The sequence below is a fragment of the Pipistrellus hanaki genome, assembly GCF_964339955.1.
Source record: "Pipistrellus hanaki genome assembly, chromosome: X".
In the NCBI taxonomy this organism is placed as follows: domain Eukaryota; kingdom Metazoa; phylum Chordata; class Mammalia; order Chiroptera; family Vespertilionidae; genus Pipistrellus; species Pipistrellus hanaki.
Genome location: NC_140524.1, coordinates 55,171,472 through 55,191,989, shown reverse-complemented (window position 1 = coordinate 55,191,989; position 20,518 = coordinate 55,171,472). Strand labels below are relative to the sequence as shown.

Sequence of the window (20,518 nt, the reverse complement as noted above, 5' to 3'; positions counted from 1 at the left end):
TTCAACCCTATCTCAACTTGACCTTTACACCATCACTCTCTTACTAACCTTTACCCGTTTTGTCTCCTGTTTATCCTATCCCTTTCCAGCCTTAGTTTTTCCCTATTCTTTATGTATATCCCCTGCTAAACCTTTCACCATACTTATAGACCTAATTTCCAACCCCCTGATCCAAGTGTATAAATACCACTCTCTTCACTATATTAACTAGTTAAAAAAAAAAAAAAAAACTGTTCTCTCTATCCTTTTGTCATTGTTTGCGTGAATGTTGATTATAGTGAATTTTTATGCTTTTTAGTGAAATTGTTAACCTTATTCTTGTGTTATTATTGTTGCTTTGTACTTTTTTAAAATCCTTTGTTTTTGTTTGTTTTTTACTTATGTATATTATAGCCTTACTTAATAATAGTGGATATTGTAGTTTTTATTAATCTCCAAGTATTATTGCTGGCATTGGCTGGGATTAGTGGTTGTTCTATGGGAATTTTCTCCATATATATATATATATATATATATATATATATATATATATATATAGTTTGTTTCTCCTTTCTCTGTTAGTCTACTTCTTCTCTCTCTCTCTCTCTCTCTCTCTCTCTCTCTCTCTCTCTCTCTCTTCTTTCTTTCTTTCTTTTTTCCCTGTTTTCCAACTTCATTTCATCATTACTTTTTTTTTCTTCCTTATCTATCTCTATTTATCCCTCTAATTTATTTTTTATTTTTATTTATTTTATTTTTACCTTTCTTCCTTCTGTCTTATCCCCTAATTTGCCTTTCTCTAGTGGTCACCTTTATTAGAGGTTATTAATATCACAAATACATTCCTGTTAAGTGCCTTTTATGCTATACCTGGTAGTGTTGTATTTTGTGCCTTTAAATCATAGCAGGAGAAGGAACTCCACATAACCAGACATCCTGAAAAGAGAGATCATGGGGAGACAAGAAATAGCCCGCACATGAAAGAAAAGCAGGCATCACCAGAAAAGGAAGTAAATGTGTTAGAGGCAAGCAACCTACCAAAGCAAGAATTCAGAGTAATGATCATAGGATGGCTAAAAAGAATGGAAGAGAAATTTGACAATAACCAAGAAGAAATGAAGAAGAACCAAGAAGAAATAAAGAACCAAGAGGAATTGAAGAAGAACCAAGAGGAATTGAAGAAGAACCAAGAGGAAATGAAGATGAACCAAGAAGAAATGAAAAACAACATCGCTACCATGAAGAACTCAATAGAAAGCATCAAGAGTCGACTAGATGAAGCAGAGGACTGCATCAGTGAGCTAGAAGACAAGATGGAAAAAAATACCCAATTAGAGCAGCTTCTAAAAAAAGAAATCAAAAAGCAGGAGGAGAGCCTACAGGAGCTTTGGGACAATACAAAACAAAACAATATTCGAATAATAGGGGTTCCAGAAGGAAAGGAAACTGAGGAAGACATGGAAAAAAGTATTTCAAGAAATAATGACAGAAAACTTTCCTGAGATAGAGAAGAAAAAACCCACACAAATCCAAGATGCTGACAGAGTCCCCAAAAAAATGAATACCAGAAGACCGACGCCAAGGCACATTATAATTAAATTGGCAAACACCAATGACAAAGTAAGAATCTTAAAAGCAGCCAGAGAGAGACAGAAAGTTACTTACAAAGGAACCCCCATCAGACTAGCAACTGATTTCTCAACAGAAATTTATCAGGCCAGAAGGGAATGGAATGAAATATACAAAGTCATGCAAAGAAAGGGTCTGAATCCAAGAATACTATACCCAGCAAGGCTACAAATCAAAATTGAAGGTGAAATCAGGAGCTTCACAAACAAAAAAAGACTGAAGGAATTTACCTCCACCAAATCAGCAATGGCAAGAAATGCTAAAGGGTCTGTTGTAAAAATAAAAAAAATAGAAAGCAAAGAAGGAACACAGGGGTATAGAATAAAAATGGTGTTAAATGAGTACCTATCAATAATAACCTTAAATGTAAATGGATTAAATGCTCCAATCAAAAGACAAAGGGTAACATATTGGATAAGAAAACAAGACCCATACATCTTTTGTCTACAAGAAACCCACCTCAGAAAAAAAGACGCAAAAAGACTGAGGGTGAAGGGATGGAAAAAGGTTTTACAGGCGAAAGGAAATGAAAACAAAGCTGGGGTAGCAATAGTTATATCTGACAAATTAAATCTCAGAGTGAATGACATAACACGAGATAATGAAGGCCACTTCATAATACTAAAGGGAGCAATACAACCAGAAGAAATCACCCTGCTAAATATATAATATATGCACCCAATACGGGAACACCCAAATATATATATATATAAAAAAAAAAAAAAAAAAAAAAAAAACCGCTGGAGGACATTAAGGGAGAGATTAATAGGAATACAATTATAGTAGGAGATTTTAATACCTCACTGTCAACCTTGGACAAATCATCTAAACAAAAAATCTGCAAAGAAACATCAATCCTAAATAACTCACTAGACCAGATGGAATTAATCGACATCCTCAGAACATTCCACCCCAAAGCCACAGAATATACATTCTTCTCAACTGCATGTGGGTCATTTTCAAAGATAGACAACATGTTGGGATGTAGGCAAAGTCTCTTTAAATTCAAGAAGATAGAAATCATATCAAGCATCTTCTCAGATCATAGTGGCATAAAACTGAAAATTAACTACAATAAAAATAACCCAAAGAAATCAAACACATGGAGACTAAACAGCATGCTATTAAACAAGGACTGGGTTACCAAAGAAATCAAGGAAGAAATTAAAAATATCCTGAAAACAAATGACAATGAAAACACAACAATCCAAAATCTATGGGACACAGCAAAAACAGTTTTGAGATGGAAGTTCATATCCCTACAAGCCTATTGCAAAAAAACAAGAAAAAATGGTGACAAATTATCTAACTCTACAACTCAAAGAGTTAGAAAAAGAGCAATAAGAAAAGCCCAGTGTTAGCAGAAGGAAGGAAATAACAAAAATCAGAGCGGAGATAAACTACATAGAGACCAAAGAAACAATACATAAGATCAACAAAACCAAGAGCTGGTTCTTTGAAAGGATAAACAAGATTGATGAACCTCTAGCCAGGTTAACCAAGAAACAAAGAGAGAGGACTCAATAAAAAAAAATCAGAAATGAAAGAGGTTAAATACCAACAGACCCCATTGAAATACAAATGATTGTTACAAAATACTACGAACAACTCTATTCCAACAAACTGAACAACCTGGAGAAAATGGACATATTCCTAGACAAATTCAAACTTCCAAAACTTAATCAGGAAGAATCTAAAAATCTCAATAGCCAGTGACTTGGGAAGAAATTGAAACAGTCATCAAAAAGCTTCCAGCAAACAAAAGCCCATGGCCAGATGGCTTCACAGGAGAGTTTTACCAAACATTCAAGGAAGAACTAAAACCTATCCTCCTCAGACTATTCCAAAAAAATTCAAGAGGAAGGAACACTTCCAAACTCCTTATATGAAGCCAGCATCACCCTAATACCAAAACCAGATAAAGACAACTCAATGAAAGAGAATTACAGGCCAATATCCCTCATGAACATAGATGCCAAAATTCTCAACAAAATCCTAGCAAATCGGCTCCAGCAGAACATCACAAAGATCATACAACATGGCCAAGAAGGATTTATTCCAGGAATGCAAGGATGGTACAATATCCACAAATCAATAAATGTGATACATCACATAAACCAATTGAAAGATAAAAATCATATAGTCATATCAATTGATGCAGAAAAAGCATTTGATAAAATCCAACACCTTTCCTGATAAAAACTCTGAACAAGGTGCGAGTATAAGGATCATACCTCAACATAATAAAAGCTATATAGCCAAACCGGTTTGGCTCAGTGGTAGAGCATTGGTCTGAGGACTGAAAGATCCTGGGTTCGATTCTGGACAGGGGCATGTACGTTGGTTGTGGGCACATCCCCGGAAGGGGGTGTGCAAGAGGCAGCTGGTCGATGTTTCTCTCTCTATCCCTCTCTCCCTTCCTCTTTGTAAAAAATCAATAAAACATATAAAAAATAATAAATAAAAATAAATAAATAAATAAATAAATAAATAAATAAATAAATAAATAAAAGCTATATATGATAAACCCACAGCCAACATCATACTCAATGGGCAAAAACTAAAACCATTCCCTCTAAGAACAGGAACAAGACAAGGATGCCCACTCTCACCACTCCTGTTTGACATAGTACTGGAAGTACTAGCCATTGCAGTTAGACAAGAAGAGGAAATAAAAAGAATCCAAATTGAAAAAGAAGAAGTAAAGTTATCCTTATTTGCAGATGACATGATATTGTACATAAAAATACCAAAAGACTCCATTCAAAAACTAATTGACTTAATAAATGAATTTGGCAATGTAGCAGGATACAAAATTAATGCCAAGAAATCCATGGCATTTCTATACACCAACAGTGAAATTACAGAAACAGACTAAAAAATCAATTCCATTTACCATCGCACCAAAAAAATTCAGATACTTAGGAATAAATTTAACTAAGGAAGCAAAGGACCTATATGCGGAAAACTACATGACACTGAAAAAAGAGATAGAAGAAGATGTAAACAGATGGAAGAACATACCATGTTCATGGATTGGTAGAATCAACATCATCAAAATGTCCATACTTCCCAAAGCAATCTATAGGTTCAATGAACTCCCCATTAAAATACCAATGGCATATTTCACTGACTAGAAAGAACTCTCCAAAAGTTCATTTGGAACAATAAATGACCCCAAATAGCCACAGCAATCCTGAGAAAGAAGAGTAAAGTAGGAGGGATCTCAATACCAGACTTTAAGCTGTATTACAAAGCCGATGTTCTCAAAACAGCCTGGTACTGGCACAAGAACAGACATATAAATCAATGGAATAGAATCAAGAACCCAGATATCAACCCAAATCACTATGCTCAATTAATATTTGACAAAGGAGGAACGAATATAGAATGGAGTCAAGACAGTCTCTTCAATAAATGGTGTTGGGAAAATTGGACAGATACATGCAAAAGACTGAAACTAGATCACCAACTTACAGCATACACAAAAATAAACTCAAAATGGATTCAGGACTTAAACATAAGACGGGAAACCATAAAAATACTAGAGACATCCGCAGGCAGCAAAATCTCAGACATATGCCAAAAGAACTTCTTCACTGACACTGCCCCTACGGCAATGGAAGCTAAAGAGAAAATAAACAAATGGGACTACATCAAAATAAAAAGCTTTTTTACAGCAAAAGAAACCATCAACAAAACAACAGGAAAGCCCACTGGGTGGGAGAACATATTTGCAAATGTTACCACTGATAAAGGTTTAATCACGAACATCTACAGCCATCTTATACAACTAAATAAAAGGAAGATGAATGATCCAATTAAAAAATGGGCAATGGACCTAAATAGAATATTTTCAAAAGAAGACAGAAGGAAATCCAAAATGCACATGGGAACTTGCTCAAAGTCACTAATTATCCAAGAGATGCAAATAAAAACAACAATGCTGTACCAACTCATACCTGTCAGAATGGCCAACATCAACAAATCAACAAACAACAAGTGTTGGCGAGGTTGTGGAGAAAAAGGAACCCTTGTGCACTGCTGGTGGGAATGCAGACTGGTGCAACCACTGTGGAGAACAGTGTGGAGTTTCCTCCAAAAACTGAAAATGGAACTCCCATTTGACCCAGTAATCCCACTCCTAGGAATATATCCCAAGAAACTAGAAACATCAGTCAGAAACGATATATCCACCCCTATGTTCATAGCAACACAGTCTACAGTAGCTAGAATTTGGAAACAGCCTAGGTGCCCATCAGCAGATGTTTGGATAAAAAAACCATGGTATATCTACACAATGGAATACTATGCTGCCATAAAAAAGAAGGAATTCTCATCATTTGCAGCAACCGGCATGGAATTGGAGAACATCATGCTGAGTGAAATATGCCAGTCAATGAAAGAGAAATACCACATGACCTTATTCATTTATGGATAATAAAGAACATAATAAACTGATGAACCAAAAGATAGATTTAGAGACAGTAAAGCAACAAGCAGACTGTCAAATTAAAGCAGGTAGGGTAGGGAGATCTGTGGGAGATAATAGATCAACTGAAGGACTTATATACATGCATATATGTACAACCAATGAACACAAAACTCTAGGGAGGGAGGGTATGTATGTGGGGGGCAATGTTAACATATGTACACAAATAATAATTTAATTAAAAAATGTAAAAAAAATTGAGAAATAAAACTTACATACTCATATAAATCGATGCAGAAAAATCACTTGATAAAATATAATAAGCTTTCTTGATAAAAACTCTCAGCAAGGTGGGAATAGAAGGCTCATACCTCAACATAATAAAAGCCTTTTTTGACAAACCCACAGACAAAATGATATTCAATGGGCTGAAATCAAAACACTCCCCCTAAGAACAGGAACAAGACTGGGATGCCCACACTCACCACCACTGTTTGACATAGTACTGGAAGTACTAGCCATTGCAACCAGACAAGAAGAAATAAATGGCATACAAATTGGAAAAAATAATGAGTAAAACTGTCCTTATTTGCAGATGACATGATACTGTACATAGAAAACCCTAAAGACTTGATCAAAAAATATTAGACTTAATAAATGAATTCAGCAATATAGCAGAATTCAAAATTAATGCCAAGAAATCTATAGCATTTCTTTACACCAGTGGTGAACTTACAGAAAGAGATACTAAAAATAACAATCCCATTCACCATTGTACCAAAAAAAAAAGTTAAGATAACTAGGAATAAACTTAACTAAGGATATAAAAGAACTGTACTTGGAAAATTTCAGGACATTGAAAAAAGAGATAGAGGAAGAAATGAACAGATGGAAGAACATACTGTGTTCATGGATTGGTAGAATCAACATCATCAAAATGTCCATACTACCCAAAGCAATCTATAGGTTCAATGCACTCCCCATTAAAATACCAATGCCATATTTCACAGGCCTAGAAAAAACTTTCCAAAAATTCATCTAGAATAAAAAAGAAGACCCTGAATAGCTGCAACAATCCTGAGAAAGAAGAACAAAGTAGGTGGGATCTCAATACCATATTTCAATCTGTATTACAAAGCCACTGGTCTCAAAACAGCCTGGTACTGGCACAAGAACAGACATATAGACCAATGGAATAGAATAGAGAACCCAGAAATTGACCTAAACCACTTTGCCCAATTAATATTCAACAAAGGAGGGATGAACATACAATGGAGTCAAGATAATCTCCTCAATAAATGGTGTTGGGAAAATTGGATAGTTACATGCAAAAAAAGTGAAACTAGACCACCAACTTACACCATACACAAAAATAAACTCAAAATGGATAAAGGACTTAAATATAAGATGGGAAAACATAAAAATACCAGAGCAATCCACAGGCAGCAAAAATATCAGACATAAGCTGAAGGAATGTCTTCACTGATACTGCTCCTAGGGCAATGGAAACTAAAGAGGAAACAAATAAATGGGACTACATAAAAATAAAAAGCTTTTGCTCAGCAAAGGAAACCATTAACAAAACAAGTAAGCCCACAGCATTGGAGAACATATTTGCAAATGTTATCACCAATTAGGATTTAAACTCCAACATTTACAAGGAACTCATACAACATAACAAAAGGAAGATAAACAATCCAGTCAAAAAATGGGCAAGGGGCCTAAATAGATATGTTTCAAAAGAAGACAGAAGGAAGGCCAAGACACACATGAAAACATGCTCAATGTCAATAATTATCTGGGAGATGCAAATCAAAAAGACAATGTGGTACCATCTCACACCTGTCAGAATGGCTATCATCAACAAATCAACAAGGGACTAGTGTTGGCGAGGATGTTGACATAAAGAACCCTCCTTTACTGCTAGTGGGAATGCAGACTGGTGCAGCCACTGTGGAGAACAGTATAGAGTTTCCTCAAAAAACTAAAAATGGAACTCCCATTTGACCCAGTAATCCCACTTCTTGGAATATATCCCAATAAACTACAAACATGAATCAGAAAGGAAATATTCACCCCTATGTTCATAGCAGCACTGTTTACAGTAGCTAGATTTGGAAACAGCCCAAATGCCCATCAGCAGCTTAGTAGATTAAAAAACTGTTGTACATCTACACAATGGAATTCTATGCTATGGTAAAAGAGGAGTTCTTACCATTTGCAACGGCATGGATGGAACTGGGAGCATTATGCTAAGTGAAATAAGCCAGTCAGAGAAAGATAAATATCACGTGATCTCACTCATTTATTGATTATAATGAACAACATAAACTGATGAACAAAAACAGATCCAGGGACTGAGAAGAATGGATCAGACTGTCAAACCTCAGAAAGAAGGTAGGGGAGGGTGGGGGTAAGGGAGAGAGATCAACTAAAGGACTTGTATGCATGCATATAAGCCTACCTAATGGACACAGACAACAGGGGTGTGAGGGCATGAGTTGGGGAAGTAAGGGGGGATGAGTATACATATGTAATACCTTAATCAATAAAGAAATTTAAAAAAAATAAGAAAAAGAAAATCAAATAGAATATTTGCCTTCTGCTAACAGTATTATTTTATTACAGTATCAAAATTTCCTTAAGGAATAATGTATTTTTACTATTATTTTATTGGTTGACACTTTCCCCCATTTTGTGTGAATTTTCTTTAAGAATAAGACACCTACTGCATTTGAATTTATATACACTAGTTGGTTGTGTGTTTTTTTTTTGTTGTTTTTTTCAGTGCTCACTTATCTTCTTAACATTCTGCAACATCAGTGAACATAAGATGCTTCTCCTGGAATTAATCAGAAATTAAAGAGTGTATACATAGCGTGAAGAATATTGAAAATGCAGCACAAAATAAAAGGAATCACATTATATTTAGTGTCATATTAACCTGCCTAAATTCTCCAATTCATGTCCAGAAAATATTTAGTAATTAATATGGAAAAAAAAAACTGTGAATGAGATACAGAAAATATAGAATTTACCTATTTTTTAATATTTGAAAAAATAGAATACACCATCTAAGAACTCATTGATTCTAAAAGTCTTTTATCTAATGAAAACCTAATGATAACCAAAAATGTATTCTCATTAATGTATACTTTAATTATTTTGCCTATCTCATGAATTTATTTGTTCTGCTTCTAGGAAAAGATCTCTTATCTAAATAAAATAAAATGCCATCATGAAAAAAGTTATTAATTTTACTACTTATAAAAAATTACCACATGCCCAAAACAAGTAAAGAGGATATTTGGAAAACACTTTAATTTTTTCTTTCATCCGTGCCTTACTTATTGTATATTCTCAAATAAAATAAATCTATCTCATAAAACATCTCCATGTTTTCCAAAACAATTGAAATTAGTATTATTTTAACAAACTACATTAGTCAATCTATTAAAAATGATGGTATGCCAATGTAATTCACAAACATTAGTTTTATACATTTCAAGTAAATCACAAATTAGACCAAGGAAAAGTGCTATTAGGATACAAAATGAATATAAAGTGTTATTCATAAAGGATGTTTTCTTGTTGAGAAGTGCTTCCAATAAACAGAATAATAGCCAAAAAAATCAGAAAATAAGAGTGTGATTTTCAATTGTTAAGTATTAACAAAAACACATCCTGAGATGTTAGGCATTTATTATGTTTGTCACCCATCTAAGAGCCACTAAAGTAGAAAAAAAATGTGGCACATTCATATCAGGGAATTAACTACTGCACTGTAAACTTATTTAAGGCATAATAGAAACTTTCCACAAAGTGACTAAGAGTTCTACTTTATCATATGCAACAGTGTAATTATGGATCTATAGTAACAACATACACATCTTAATTAGTAGTATCTTACCTTTACTGTGTGCTTAAGAGAAAAATCATGTTATGCTATAATTAAACCATACCTATACTTGAATGATCATGATTCTTAACATAATTTCTTAAAATACGGTAGATTTATTATTATTTTGAATCCTGATAGACTTCTTTATTATTTCTAACCTTGTTGAGAAGACCCTTATATTCATTTTCACATCACTATCATTTTATTAACCCTGAGTAGGTTTCAAAAATTTTTATTCACTGAAACTGAGATGATGACTTTTTTAAGAATAACAAAGACAAAATAATGAAGTCAATATGTGGTATGACTTTGAGAAAAATAAAAATAGATAAAATACATCACATTATTAAGGAAATAACCACATTTAAAACATTTAATTTACTTATAAATTTCTGGATAAATTTTTATTCATTTTTCTTCTCCATGGAATACAGATTAAAAAAAAACATTGTATAAATTATTTTTATAAATTTCTTTTGGGTTTTAAATTATTGTTTAAATATTTCTTGGGTGTTACTATGCCTTTACCTTCTTCTCCCTCCATTAGAGGAAGTAAACATTTCATTTTCCAAAAGAGATCTTATGTATATTTCATTCTCTGGATTGAAGATGAGTGTGAGTAACAAGATTTCATTTTTCTAATCCCATTATTGTTACATTGTTTGAATATAGATTTTATGAACCAGAATAATGGTAAATACTTAATAATAAAATAATACTCTTTTCATTGTGTGGGCTTGGGGGCATGGTGGGTAGGGAAGAGGTTTTGATGGTATTTCAATGTTTTGAGCAAACATAGTGAAGCTGGGATTCTCAACTCCATCAACACCTACTTATCAGATTCTAAACAGCTTTACTGTGATATGTCTGGCCTCAACTGTTCTGATGCTCATGCCCACAGTGGTACTGAGGACAGTGCCAGGATGCCTTTATTTTACTTTTTCTAGTATATTCTATAGCAAGATGTGCTATACTGTCATCTACAGACAACCTTGGCCCTATTCTAATAATGGTTTTGACCAAGTTTTCCTACAATCAAGAGTTATTGGGCCCTGGCCTGTTTTTCTCAGTGGTTAGAATGTCAGCCCATGGACCAAAGGGTCATGAGTTCATTTCCTGGTGAAGAGCATGTACTTTGGTTGCAGGCTGGGTCCCTGGCTCCTGGTTGGGGAGCATGCAGGAAGCACCCAGATGATGTGTTTTTTTCACATTGATGTTCCTCTTTTTCTCTGCAGCTCCCTCCTCCTTTCTCTTCACTCTCTCTTTAAAAATCAATGGAAAATTTACCCTTGGGTGAATATTTAAAAAAACAAACAAACAGTTATCTGTTCTCATTTTCTACCAAATTTAAATCCATATATCTATTTAGATACTTCTGCAGAGTATGATTGTTTTGATCCTTTGTTGAGTTAATAGATATTGTAAAGTTCTACTTCAACTTAAAATAATTAAAACAAAACAAAACAAAATAAAGTTTAAAAAGTTACTTAGAAACTGTGAATACATACCTGTCTGGTGTGTACAGACACAGGAGTCTTGAAAGTTGTCACTGGATAGCTGTACTCAGAAACGCTGTAGGGATCAGAACTGTTGGAGGAACACTTGGAGATGGAATCACAGGCCACAAAGGTGTTATCAAGAGGCAGTTCCTGGATGATGTGGTGCTTTGAATTCAGGGGAGTTTCTGGTTGGATCTGGAAACCAGGCTGTGGAGATGCAGATTTATAGTGCTGGGCCAAATCAGGGCTGTCAGGCTTGAAAGTAGTAGGTGTAGTACCCCAGTTGTACTTGCACATGGTTTTCTCTTCCAGCTCAATGGGAAGATCTAGTGTGATGCTGCTTACATCATTGTCAGTATCATCTGCCTTAGTTTCCTCAATAGTGACAAAGTTAAGCAGCAAGTTTTTAGGGGCATGCTTCTTCTTCTTCTTCTTCTTCTTCTTCTTCTTCTTTTTCTTCATCATTATCATCTGCAGGTTTTCTGGGTTTGGAGTAACCCATTCAGAATTCTGCTTATGTTTATGAGCAGCCTTAAGATGTGGTGACTGGCAGCATCTTATGATGGCAGTGATGAAAATAACAAGGATGACAGTTATGATGCCAGCAACAATGGCAACCATGATCTTGACATAGTCAGTGGTTGGGGAGGATGCATCAATTGTCTCAATATTTTGGGTTACTGATGTTTCAGTGTTCCTGTGCACCAGTTCATAAATCAGTGTAGCATTGGTTACTGACTCATTCACAAATAGATTAACTCTTACAACACTGAAGAGAGAATCAGGTTGCCCTAAGTCATTAGCTTTGACTACCAATCTGTGTAAACCAAGGTCTGCTAAAACACATTTCTCTTTCATTGTAATGTTGCCTGTTGTTTGGTTGATTATAAACAGACCTCTTGTGTTTCCTCCTACAATGCTGTAGTAAAGCTCTGCATTAATACCAGTGTCATTGTCAATAGCAACTACTGTGAAGACCACTGAACCCGGATCAGTGGATGGTAGAACCAATTTATAGGAGTAGTTGGAAGAAGGGACAATAAAAACAGGTTTGTTGTCATTGACATCAACCACATTTATGGTTACTTTGGCAGTTGAAGAATGTGATACCCTACCACCATCCTCAGCCTTTACATAGAAAGTATAAGACTCTTGTTTTTCTCTATCAAATGAAATATTTGGTTGAATGACACCAGTCTGTGAATCAATGGTGAAGTCATCATTCACATCTAAAATGGAGAGCGTAACTGCAGAATTTTCTCCATAATCAGGATCAGTTACAGTGATTAGTCCTACTGTGCCATGTCTAGAAAGGTTTTCTGGGACATAGAAATTATATTCATTGTGTGTGAAAATTGGACTATTGTCATTTTGATCAAGAACTGTCACTAAGACTGTGATATTGGTTATTAATGGTGGAATACCATTATCTTGTGCCAGAACTGTGAAGTAATATTTTTCCTGTTTTTCTCTATCCAGTTTCTTCATTGCAGTTAGAATGCCTGTACGCTGATCCAAGTTGAATTCAGCTGGAGCATCATGGCCTAACAGGTAACTGATTTCAGCATTACGTCCAGTGTCTGCATCTGTTGCACTTATTTTTGTCAACTGAGAGCCAGGAGAGTTATTCTCAGGAACAGAAGTACTTATGAAAGGCTGGTTAAAAATGGGAGCATTGTCATTTTCATCTTTTATTTTGATAAGGAGCATGGATGACTGATTCAATGGAGGTTTGCCAGCATCTGCAGCCAGTAATTTAATGGCATATTCTTTGGTGGACTCATAGTCAAGAAATGCAGCTGTCTCCAGGAGGAACTGATTACTAAATACTGGCCTTAACCGGAAAGGGACATCATGATCTGTGAAGCATGTCACCCTACCGTTATGGTCAGCATCTTTATCTGTCACAGTTATGAGAGCAATTTTGGTGTTGAGTGAAGCATTTTCTGAAAGAACCACAGTGCCATTGATTGGATTGATGATGTATCTTATATCGATTAATGGGACATTATCATTAATATCTGTAACATTTACTAGCACCATTGCTCTTGCTGGCATCAACCCACCATCACTTGCCAAAACTAGTAACTTGTGGTTTGGTGATTCCTCCCTATCCAATGGTTCTTTGATTGTGATAAGCCCTGTGGAGGAGTTGAGGTGAAATAGTCTCTTGGCTATGTTGGAAACTAGATTGCTAAAATAGAAGTGAATTTTGGCATTTTCACCTATGTCAGCATCTGTGGCATGGAGCTGTGTCACTGAAGTACCTACAGGAGCATTTTCTGGTATATTGACTTCAATTTCACTCTCCGTGAAAACTGGGTGGTTATCGTTTATATCAGCAATACTTACTTGCAAAATGGCAGTACTGGATTTTTGAGGAAATCCACCATCTTCAACCTTTACTTTCATTACATATGTATCCTTCTCTTCCCTATCTAACTCCTTTTGAACAATCAGTTGTGGCATCTTGTCTCCTTCTGGTGTTTCAATGACATCAAGCCCAAAAACATTTTGACCCTGGAAAATATAGAATGAAACATTTAACTTACATTATTATGTAATGAGAACAATTTTTAATTTCTCAAAGCCACATGATATAATATTAGCTCAGGAATAGATGCCATAAAACTTAAATTCTCTAAGTCCCAAATTGGCCTGTAACTAATATTATTACCATAAGCAAGTCGCTTAACATCTCTAGGCATTTTATAAATTAAAGAGTTTTAGAAAATGTCCTGAGGGTTGTTAAGGTTGTAGCATTTTATAATAATGAATGTAACCCATGTGAACTATTAAAGTTTCAAAAGGAAGACGTAGAATATTTTAAAATAATTGTCACTGTTTCACATGGTGAATGAAGTTATAAATTAATTTAAGTCAGTTACTCCATATAAATAAAATATTTTATTGTAGATTTAATAAAATATTAAATAAAATATTTTATAAATTATATTATATAGATATAGATAAAAATATTCTATTGTAACTTATGGTGGCTTTTCACCAACATAAGTTACAATAGAATATGAAATATTCATCCAAGGCAGTAGTACATATATTGCATCTAAAAAATATAGCAAAAACTGACAACTGAGGAGACCATCGAACAGCTGTGACGCCCCAATCAGCGCAAACACATGGATTCAAGGGAGTTCTTCAATCACCCACGGAAAGATCAGAGTTTGCAGGGAAAACGTGAGGGTTCTGGGTCTCCGCCACGCAGGCAGCGACTGTAGCCGCTGTGCACTCAAGCGGCTCCACAGCCAGAGCAGCCCGCACCCAGAGCTGCGCCTAAAGAGGCAGCGGCTGCAGAGAGAATCGTGTGCTGCAAGACCCAGTGCTGGGTTTGGCATGATCTTCCCAAAAATAGGGACTTTTTGTAGATTTATTTTATTAAATCTATAATAAATCTAAACGTCAAGGGACACCGGACAAATTGTTAAGAATCGGACTGTCCCGGCAAAAGCGAAACATCTGGACACCTTGGAGCAGACGCCTCCGGCACCTAATCTTCTTCACCCCCTTGCATCTGAGTACTAGGGAAGGACTGCACAGTTTGGCATATCCTGGGAGACAGCAGGGGGAAATTGCCGTTCTGAAAACAGGGGATCAGAGTAAGAATTGACCATCTGGGAGCCAAGACAATCTTGGAGCCTGCACCCAGGCAGCAACCTCAACAAAACAGAGAGCCATAGAGAAAGAAGGCTAGAGTGGCCTAAAAGACTGGGAAGTCAGACCAGAAACACTGCCACCTAGGGGCTGAATTACAAACTGATTTTGACCCCTTTTTCCTTTCTTTATTTTTTTATTACTTTTAATTAATCAAAATTAAACAGACACAAATAACTAAGAAATAGCCTACTTAAAATTAAGGACAAGATTACCAAACTGAGGTGCAGTGGAATGCAGGGAACTGCAATACTGTCTGGATCAAGAAACAGACATGCCAAATAGAATAACAGAGAAAGTGTATGACCACTACTGCACATTTTTATGATAATTTTTTCTATTTTTTAATTTCATCTTTTATTTTATTTTCATTTTTTACATCTTTTACTTAAGAAACAAATTTTTTTTCTTTTTTCCTCACTTGATTTTACCTTTCCAATTACTACATTTTTCAATTTCAACCATCATTATTATTACTGCTATTTTTCATTTTTTGTTTCCTTTTTCTTTTTTCTTTCTTTCTTTTTCTTCTTTCTTTTTCTTTCTTCTTCTTCTTCTTCTTCTTCTTCTTCTTCTTCTTCTTCTTCTTCTTTTAGTAACATTTTCTTTTTATTTTACATTGGGATTAGTCTTCATTCTATTTTAATCTCTACTATAGCATAGTTCAACCCTATCTCAACTCGACCTTTACACCACCACTCTCTTAATAACCTTTACCCTTTTCATCTCCTGTTTATCTTATCCCTTTCCGGCTTTAGTTTTACCCTATTCTACCTGTATACCCCCTGCTAAAATGCTCACCATACTTATAGACTTAATTTTTAACCCCCTGCTCCAAGTGCATAAATACTACTCTTTTCGCTATATTAACTAGTTAAAAAAACAAAGTTTTCCTCTCTATCCTTTTGCTGCTGTTTGCGTGAATGTTGATTATATTAAATTTTTAGGCTTTTTAGTGAAATTGATATGTTTATTCTTTTGTTATTGTTGCTTAGTATTTTTAATTGCTTTGTTTTTGACTTCTGTTTATCATAGCCTTCTGTAATAATAGTGGATATTGTAGTTTGTATAAATCTCCAAGTATTATTGCTGGCATTTGCAGGGATTAATAGTTGTTTTATGGGAATTTTCTCCATATATATATATATATATATATATATATATATATATATATATATATAGTTCGTTTCCTCTTTTTCTGTTAGTCTTCTTCTTCTTCTTCTTCTTCTTCTTCTTCTCTCTCTCTCTCTCTCTTATCCTGTTTCCCAATTTCATTTCAACACTACTTTTTTCCTTCATTTTTCTATCTCTTTATTTATCCCTCTTTTTTTTTTAACTCTTCTTCTTTCTCTCCTATTCCCTAATTTGCCTTTCTCTAGTAGTCAGCTTTATTAGAGGTTATTAATATGGCAAATACATTCCTGTTCAGTGCCTTTTGTGTTGTACCTGATAGTGTTGTATTTTGTGCCTTAAAATCATGGCAGGAGAAAGAAAACCACATAACCAGACATCCTGAAAAGAGAGACCATGGTCAGACAAAGAAATACCTGCACATGAAAGAAAAGCAGGCATCACCAGAAAAGGAAGTAAATGAGTTAGAGGCAAGCAACCTACCAGAGCAAGAATTCAGAGTAATGATCATAGGATGGCTAAAAAGAATGGAAAAGAAATTTGACAATGACCAAGAAGAAATGAAGATGAACCAAGAAGAAATGAAAAATGGCATTGCTACTATGAAGAACTCAATAGAAAGTATCAAGAGTAGACTAGAAGAAGCAGAGGACCGCATCAGTGAGCTAGAAGACAAGACGGAAATAAAATACCCAATTAGAGCAGCTTCTAGGAAAAAAAAAAAAATTAAAAAGTAGGAGGAGAGCCTACAGGAGCTTTAGGACAATACAAAACAAAACAATATTTGAATAATAGGGGTTCCAGAAGGAAAGGAAACTGAGGAAGACATGGAAAACGTATTTCAAGAAATAACGACAGAAAACTTTCCTGAGCTAGAGAAGAAAGAACCCACATAAATCCAAGATGCTCATAGAGTCCCAAGTAAAATGAATCCCAGAAGCCCAGTGCCAAGGCACATTATAATTAAACTGGCAAACACGAACGACAAAGTAATAATCTTAAAAGCAGCCAGAGAGAGACAGAAAGTTACATATAAAGGAACCCCCATCAGACTAGCAACTGATTTCTCAACAGAAAATCATCAGGCCAGAAGTGAAGGGGATGAAATATACAAAGTCATGCAAAGGAAGGTTCTGAATCCAAGAATACTGCACCCAGCAAGGCTATCAATAAAAATTGAAGGTGAAATCAGGAGCTTCACAGACAAAAAAAAAAAAAAGGCTAAAGGAATTTATCTCCAACAAACCAGCAATGCAAGAAATCCTAAAGGGTCTACTGTAAAAATAAAGAAATAGAAAGTGAAGAAGGAACACAGGGGTATAGAATAAAAATGGCATCATATGAGTACCTATCAATAATAACCTTAAATGTAAATGGATTAAATGCTCCAATCAAAAGACATAGGGTAACAGATTGGATAAGAAAACAAGACCCATACATCTGTTGTCTACAAGAAACCCATTTCAGAAAAGAAGGCGCACACAGACTGGGATGGAAAAAGGCTTTCCAGGCAAAGGAAAATGAAAAAAAAAAAAGCTGAGGTAGCAATACTTATGTCTGACAAATTATATCTCAGAGTGAATGACATAACAAGAGACAATGAAGGCCACTTCATAATACTAAAGGGAGCAATACAACCAGAAGAAATAACTCCAGTAAATATATATGCACCCAATACGTGAGCACCCAAATACATAAAAATAAAATAAAATGAAATAAAAACTGCTGAAGGACATTAAGGGAGAGATTAATAGCAATACAATCATAGTAGGAGATTTTAATACCCCACTGTCACCGTTGGACAAATCATCTAAACAAAAAATCAGCAAAGAAATATCAATCCTAAATGACTCACTAGACCAGATGGAATTAATCGACATCTTCATAACATTCTACCCCAAAGGTACAGAATATACATTCTTCTCAAGTGCACATGGATCACTTTCAAAGATAGACAACATGTTGGGATGTAGGCAAAGTCTCTTTAAATTCAAGAAGATAGAAATCATATCAAGCATCTTCTCAGATTATGGTGGCATAAAAGTGGAAGTTAACTACAATAAAAATAATCCAAAGAAATCAATCACATGGAGACTAAACAGCATGCTATTAAACAAACACTGGGTTGCCAGAGAAATCAAGGAAGAAATTAAAAACATCCTGAAAACAAATGACAATGAAAACACAACTATCCAAAATCTATGGGACAAAGCAAAAGCAGTTTTGAGATGGAAGTTCATATCCCTACAAGCCTATTGCAAAAAAACAAGAAAAAATGGTGACAAATTATCTAACTCTACAACTCAAAGAGTTAGAAAAAGAGCAATAAGAAAAGCCCAGTGTTAGCAGAAGGAAGGAAATAACAAAAATCAGAGTGGAGATAAACTACATAGAGACCAAAGAAACAATACATAAGATCAACAAAACCAAGAGCTGGTTCTTTGAAAGGATAAACAAGATTGATGAACCTCTAGCCAGGTTAACCAAGAAACAAAGAGAGAGGACTCAATAAAAAAAATCAGAAATGAAAGAGGTTAAATACCAACAGACCCCATCGAAATACAACAGATTGTTACAAAATACTACGAACAACTCTATTCCAACAAACTGAACAACCTGGAGAAAATGGACATATTCCTAGACAAATTCAAACTTCCAAAACTTAATCAGGAAGAATCTAAAAATCTCAATAGCCAGTGACTTGGGAAGAAATTGAAACAGTCATCAAAAAGCTTCCAGCAAACAAAAGCCCATGGCCAGATGGCTTCACAGGAGAGTTTTACCAAACATTCAAGGAAGAACTAAAACCTATCCTCCTCAGACTATTCCAAAAAAATTCAAGAGGAAGGAACTCTCCCAAGCTCATTCTATGAAGCCAGCATCACTCTAATAACAAAACCAGATAAAGACAACTCAATGAAAGAGAATTACAGGCCAATACCCCTCATGAACATAGATGCCAAAATCCTCAACAAAATTCTAGCAAATCGGTTCCAGCAGAACATCAGAATGATCATAGACCATGACCAAGTAGGATTTATTCCAGGAATGTAAGGATGGTACAATATCCACAAATCAATAAATGTGATACATCACATAAACAAATTGAAAGATAAAAATCATATAGTCATATCAATTGATGCAGAAAAAGCATTTGATAAAATCCAACACTCTTTCCTGATAAAACTCTCAACATGGTGGGAGTGCAAGGATCATACCTCAACATAATAAAAGCTATATATGATAAACCCACAGTCAACATCATACTCAATGGGCAAAAACTAAAACCATTCTCTCTAAGAACAGTAACAAGACAGGGATGCCCACTCTCACCATTCCTGTTTGACATAGTACTGGAAATACTAGCCATTGCAAATAGACACGAAGAGGAATTAAAAGGCATCCAAATTGGAAAAGAAGAGGTAAAGTTATCCTTACCATATTTTCTGGCGTATAAGATGACCCCCTAATTTTACAGTTAAAACACAGGTTTAGGCCTATATTCGCTGTATAAGACTACCCCCCACTTCAAAGAAAAGACTTACTTTGCTGTCAAGATCTGCAGGTAATTTTTGTGCAATTTTGGTCTTTGGCTCCCTATTTTCAGTTGACTTTTTTTCGTTTCAAAAGTCGTCTTATACGCCGGAAAATATGGTATTTTCAGATGACATGATATTGTACATAAAAAAACCCAAAAGACTCCATTAATAAACTAATTGACTTAATAAATGAATTTCACAATGTAGCAGGATACAAAATTAACGCCAAGAAATCTATGGCATTTCTGTACACCAACAGTGAACTTACACAAACAGAGACTAAAAAAGCAATTCCATTTACCATCGCACCAAAAAAATTAAGATACCTAGGAATAAACTTAACTAAAGAAGTTAAAGAGCTATATGTAGAAAACTACACGACACTGAAAAAAGAGATAGAAGAAGATGTAAACAGATGGAAGAACATACCATGTTCATGGATTGGTAGAATCAACATCATCAAAATGTCCATACTTCCCAAAGCAATCTATAGGTTTAGTGAACTCCCCATTAAAATACCAATGGCATATTTCACTAACCTAGAAAAAACTCTCCAAAAGTTCATTTGGAACAATAAAAGACCCCGAATAGCCACAGCAATCCTGAGAAAGAAGAGTAAAGTAGGAGGGATCTCAATACCAGATTTCAAGCTGTATTATTATACAAAGCCACTGGTCTCAAAACAGCCTGGTACTGGCACAAGAACAGACATATATCAATAGATCAATGCAATAGA

General features: G+C 35.0%; 1 protein-coding gene and 1 long non-coding RNA gene across 4 annotated transcripts in view; both read right to left on the bottom strand.

Annotated features, from left to right (window-relative positions):
• The window catches only part of LOC311615238, a 1,780,830-nt gene that overhangs the window by 184,145 nt on the left and 1,576,167 nt on the right, over positions 1-20,518 (bottom strand). The gene's annotated exons all lie outside the window — the stretch shown is intronic.
• The window catches only part of LOC311615174 (protocadherin-11 X-linked), a 128,186-nt gene continuing 115,996 nt past the window's right edge, over positions 8,329-20,518 (bottom strand). Inside the window, exons 3-4 of one of the 2 annotated variants that reach the window (XM_084870443.1) lie at positions 11,450-13,960; positions 8,329-8,882 (exon numbers count right to left, since the gene is read on the bottom strand). In XM_084870443.1, coding sequence (XP_084726569.1) covers positions 8,844-8,882; positions 11,450-13,960 — 2,550 coding nt within the window. In that variant the 3' untranslated portion in view covers positions 8,329-8,843. Of the gene's footprint in view, positions 8,883-11,097; positions 11,204-11,449; positions 13,961-20,518 lie in introns of those variants that run through there. The other variant, XM_084870444.1, reaches the window with a different exon arrangement.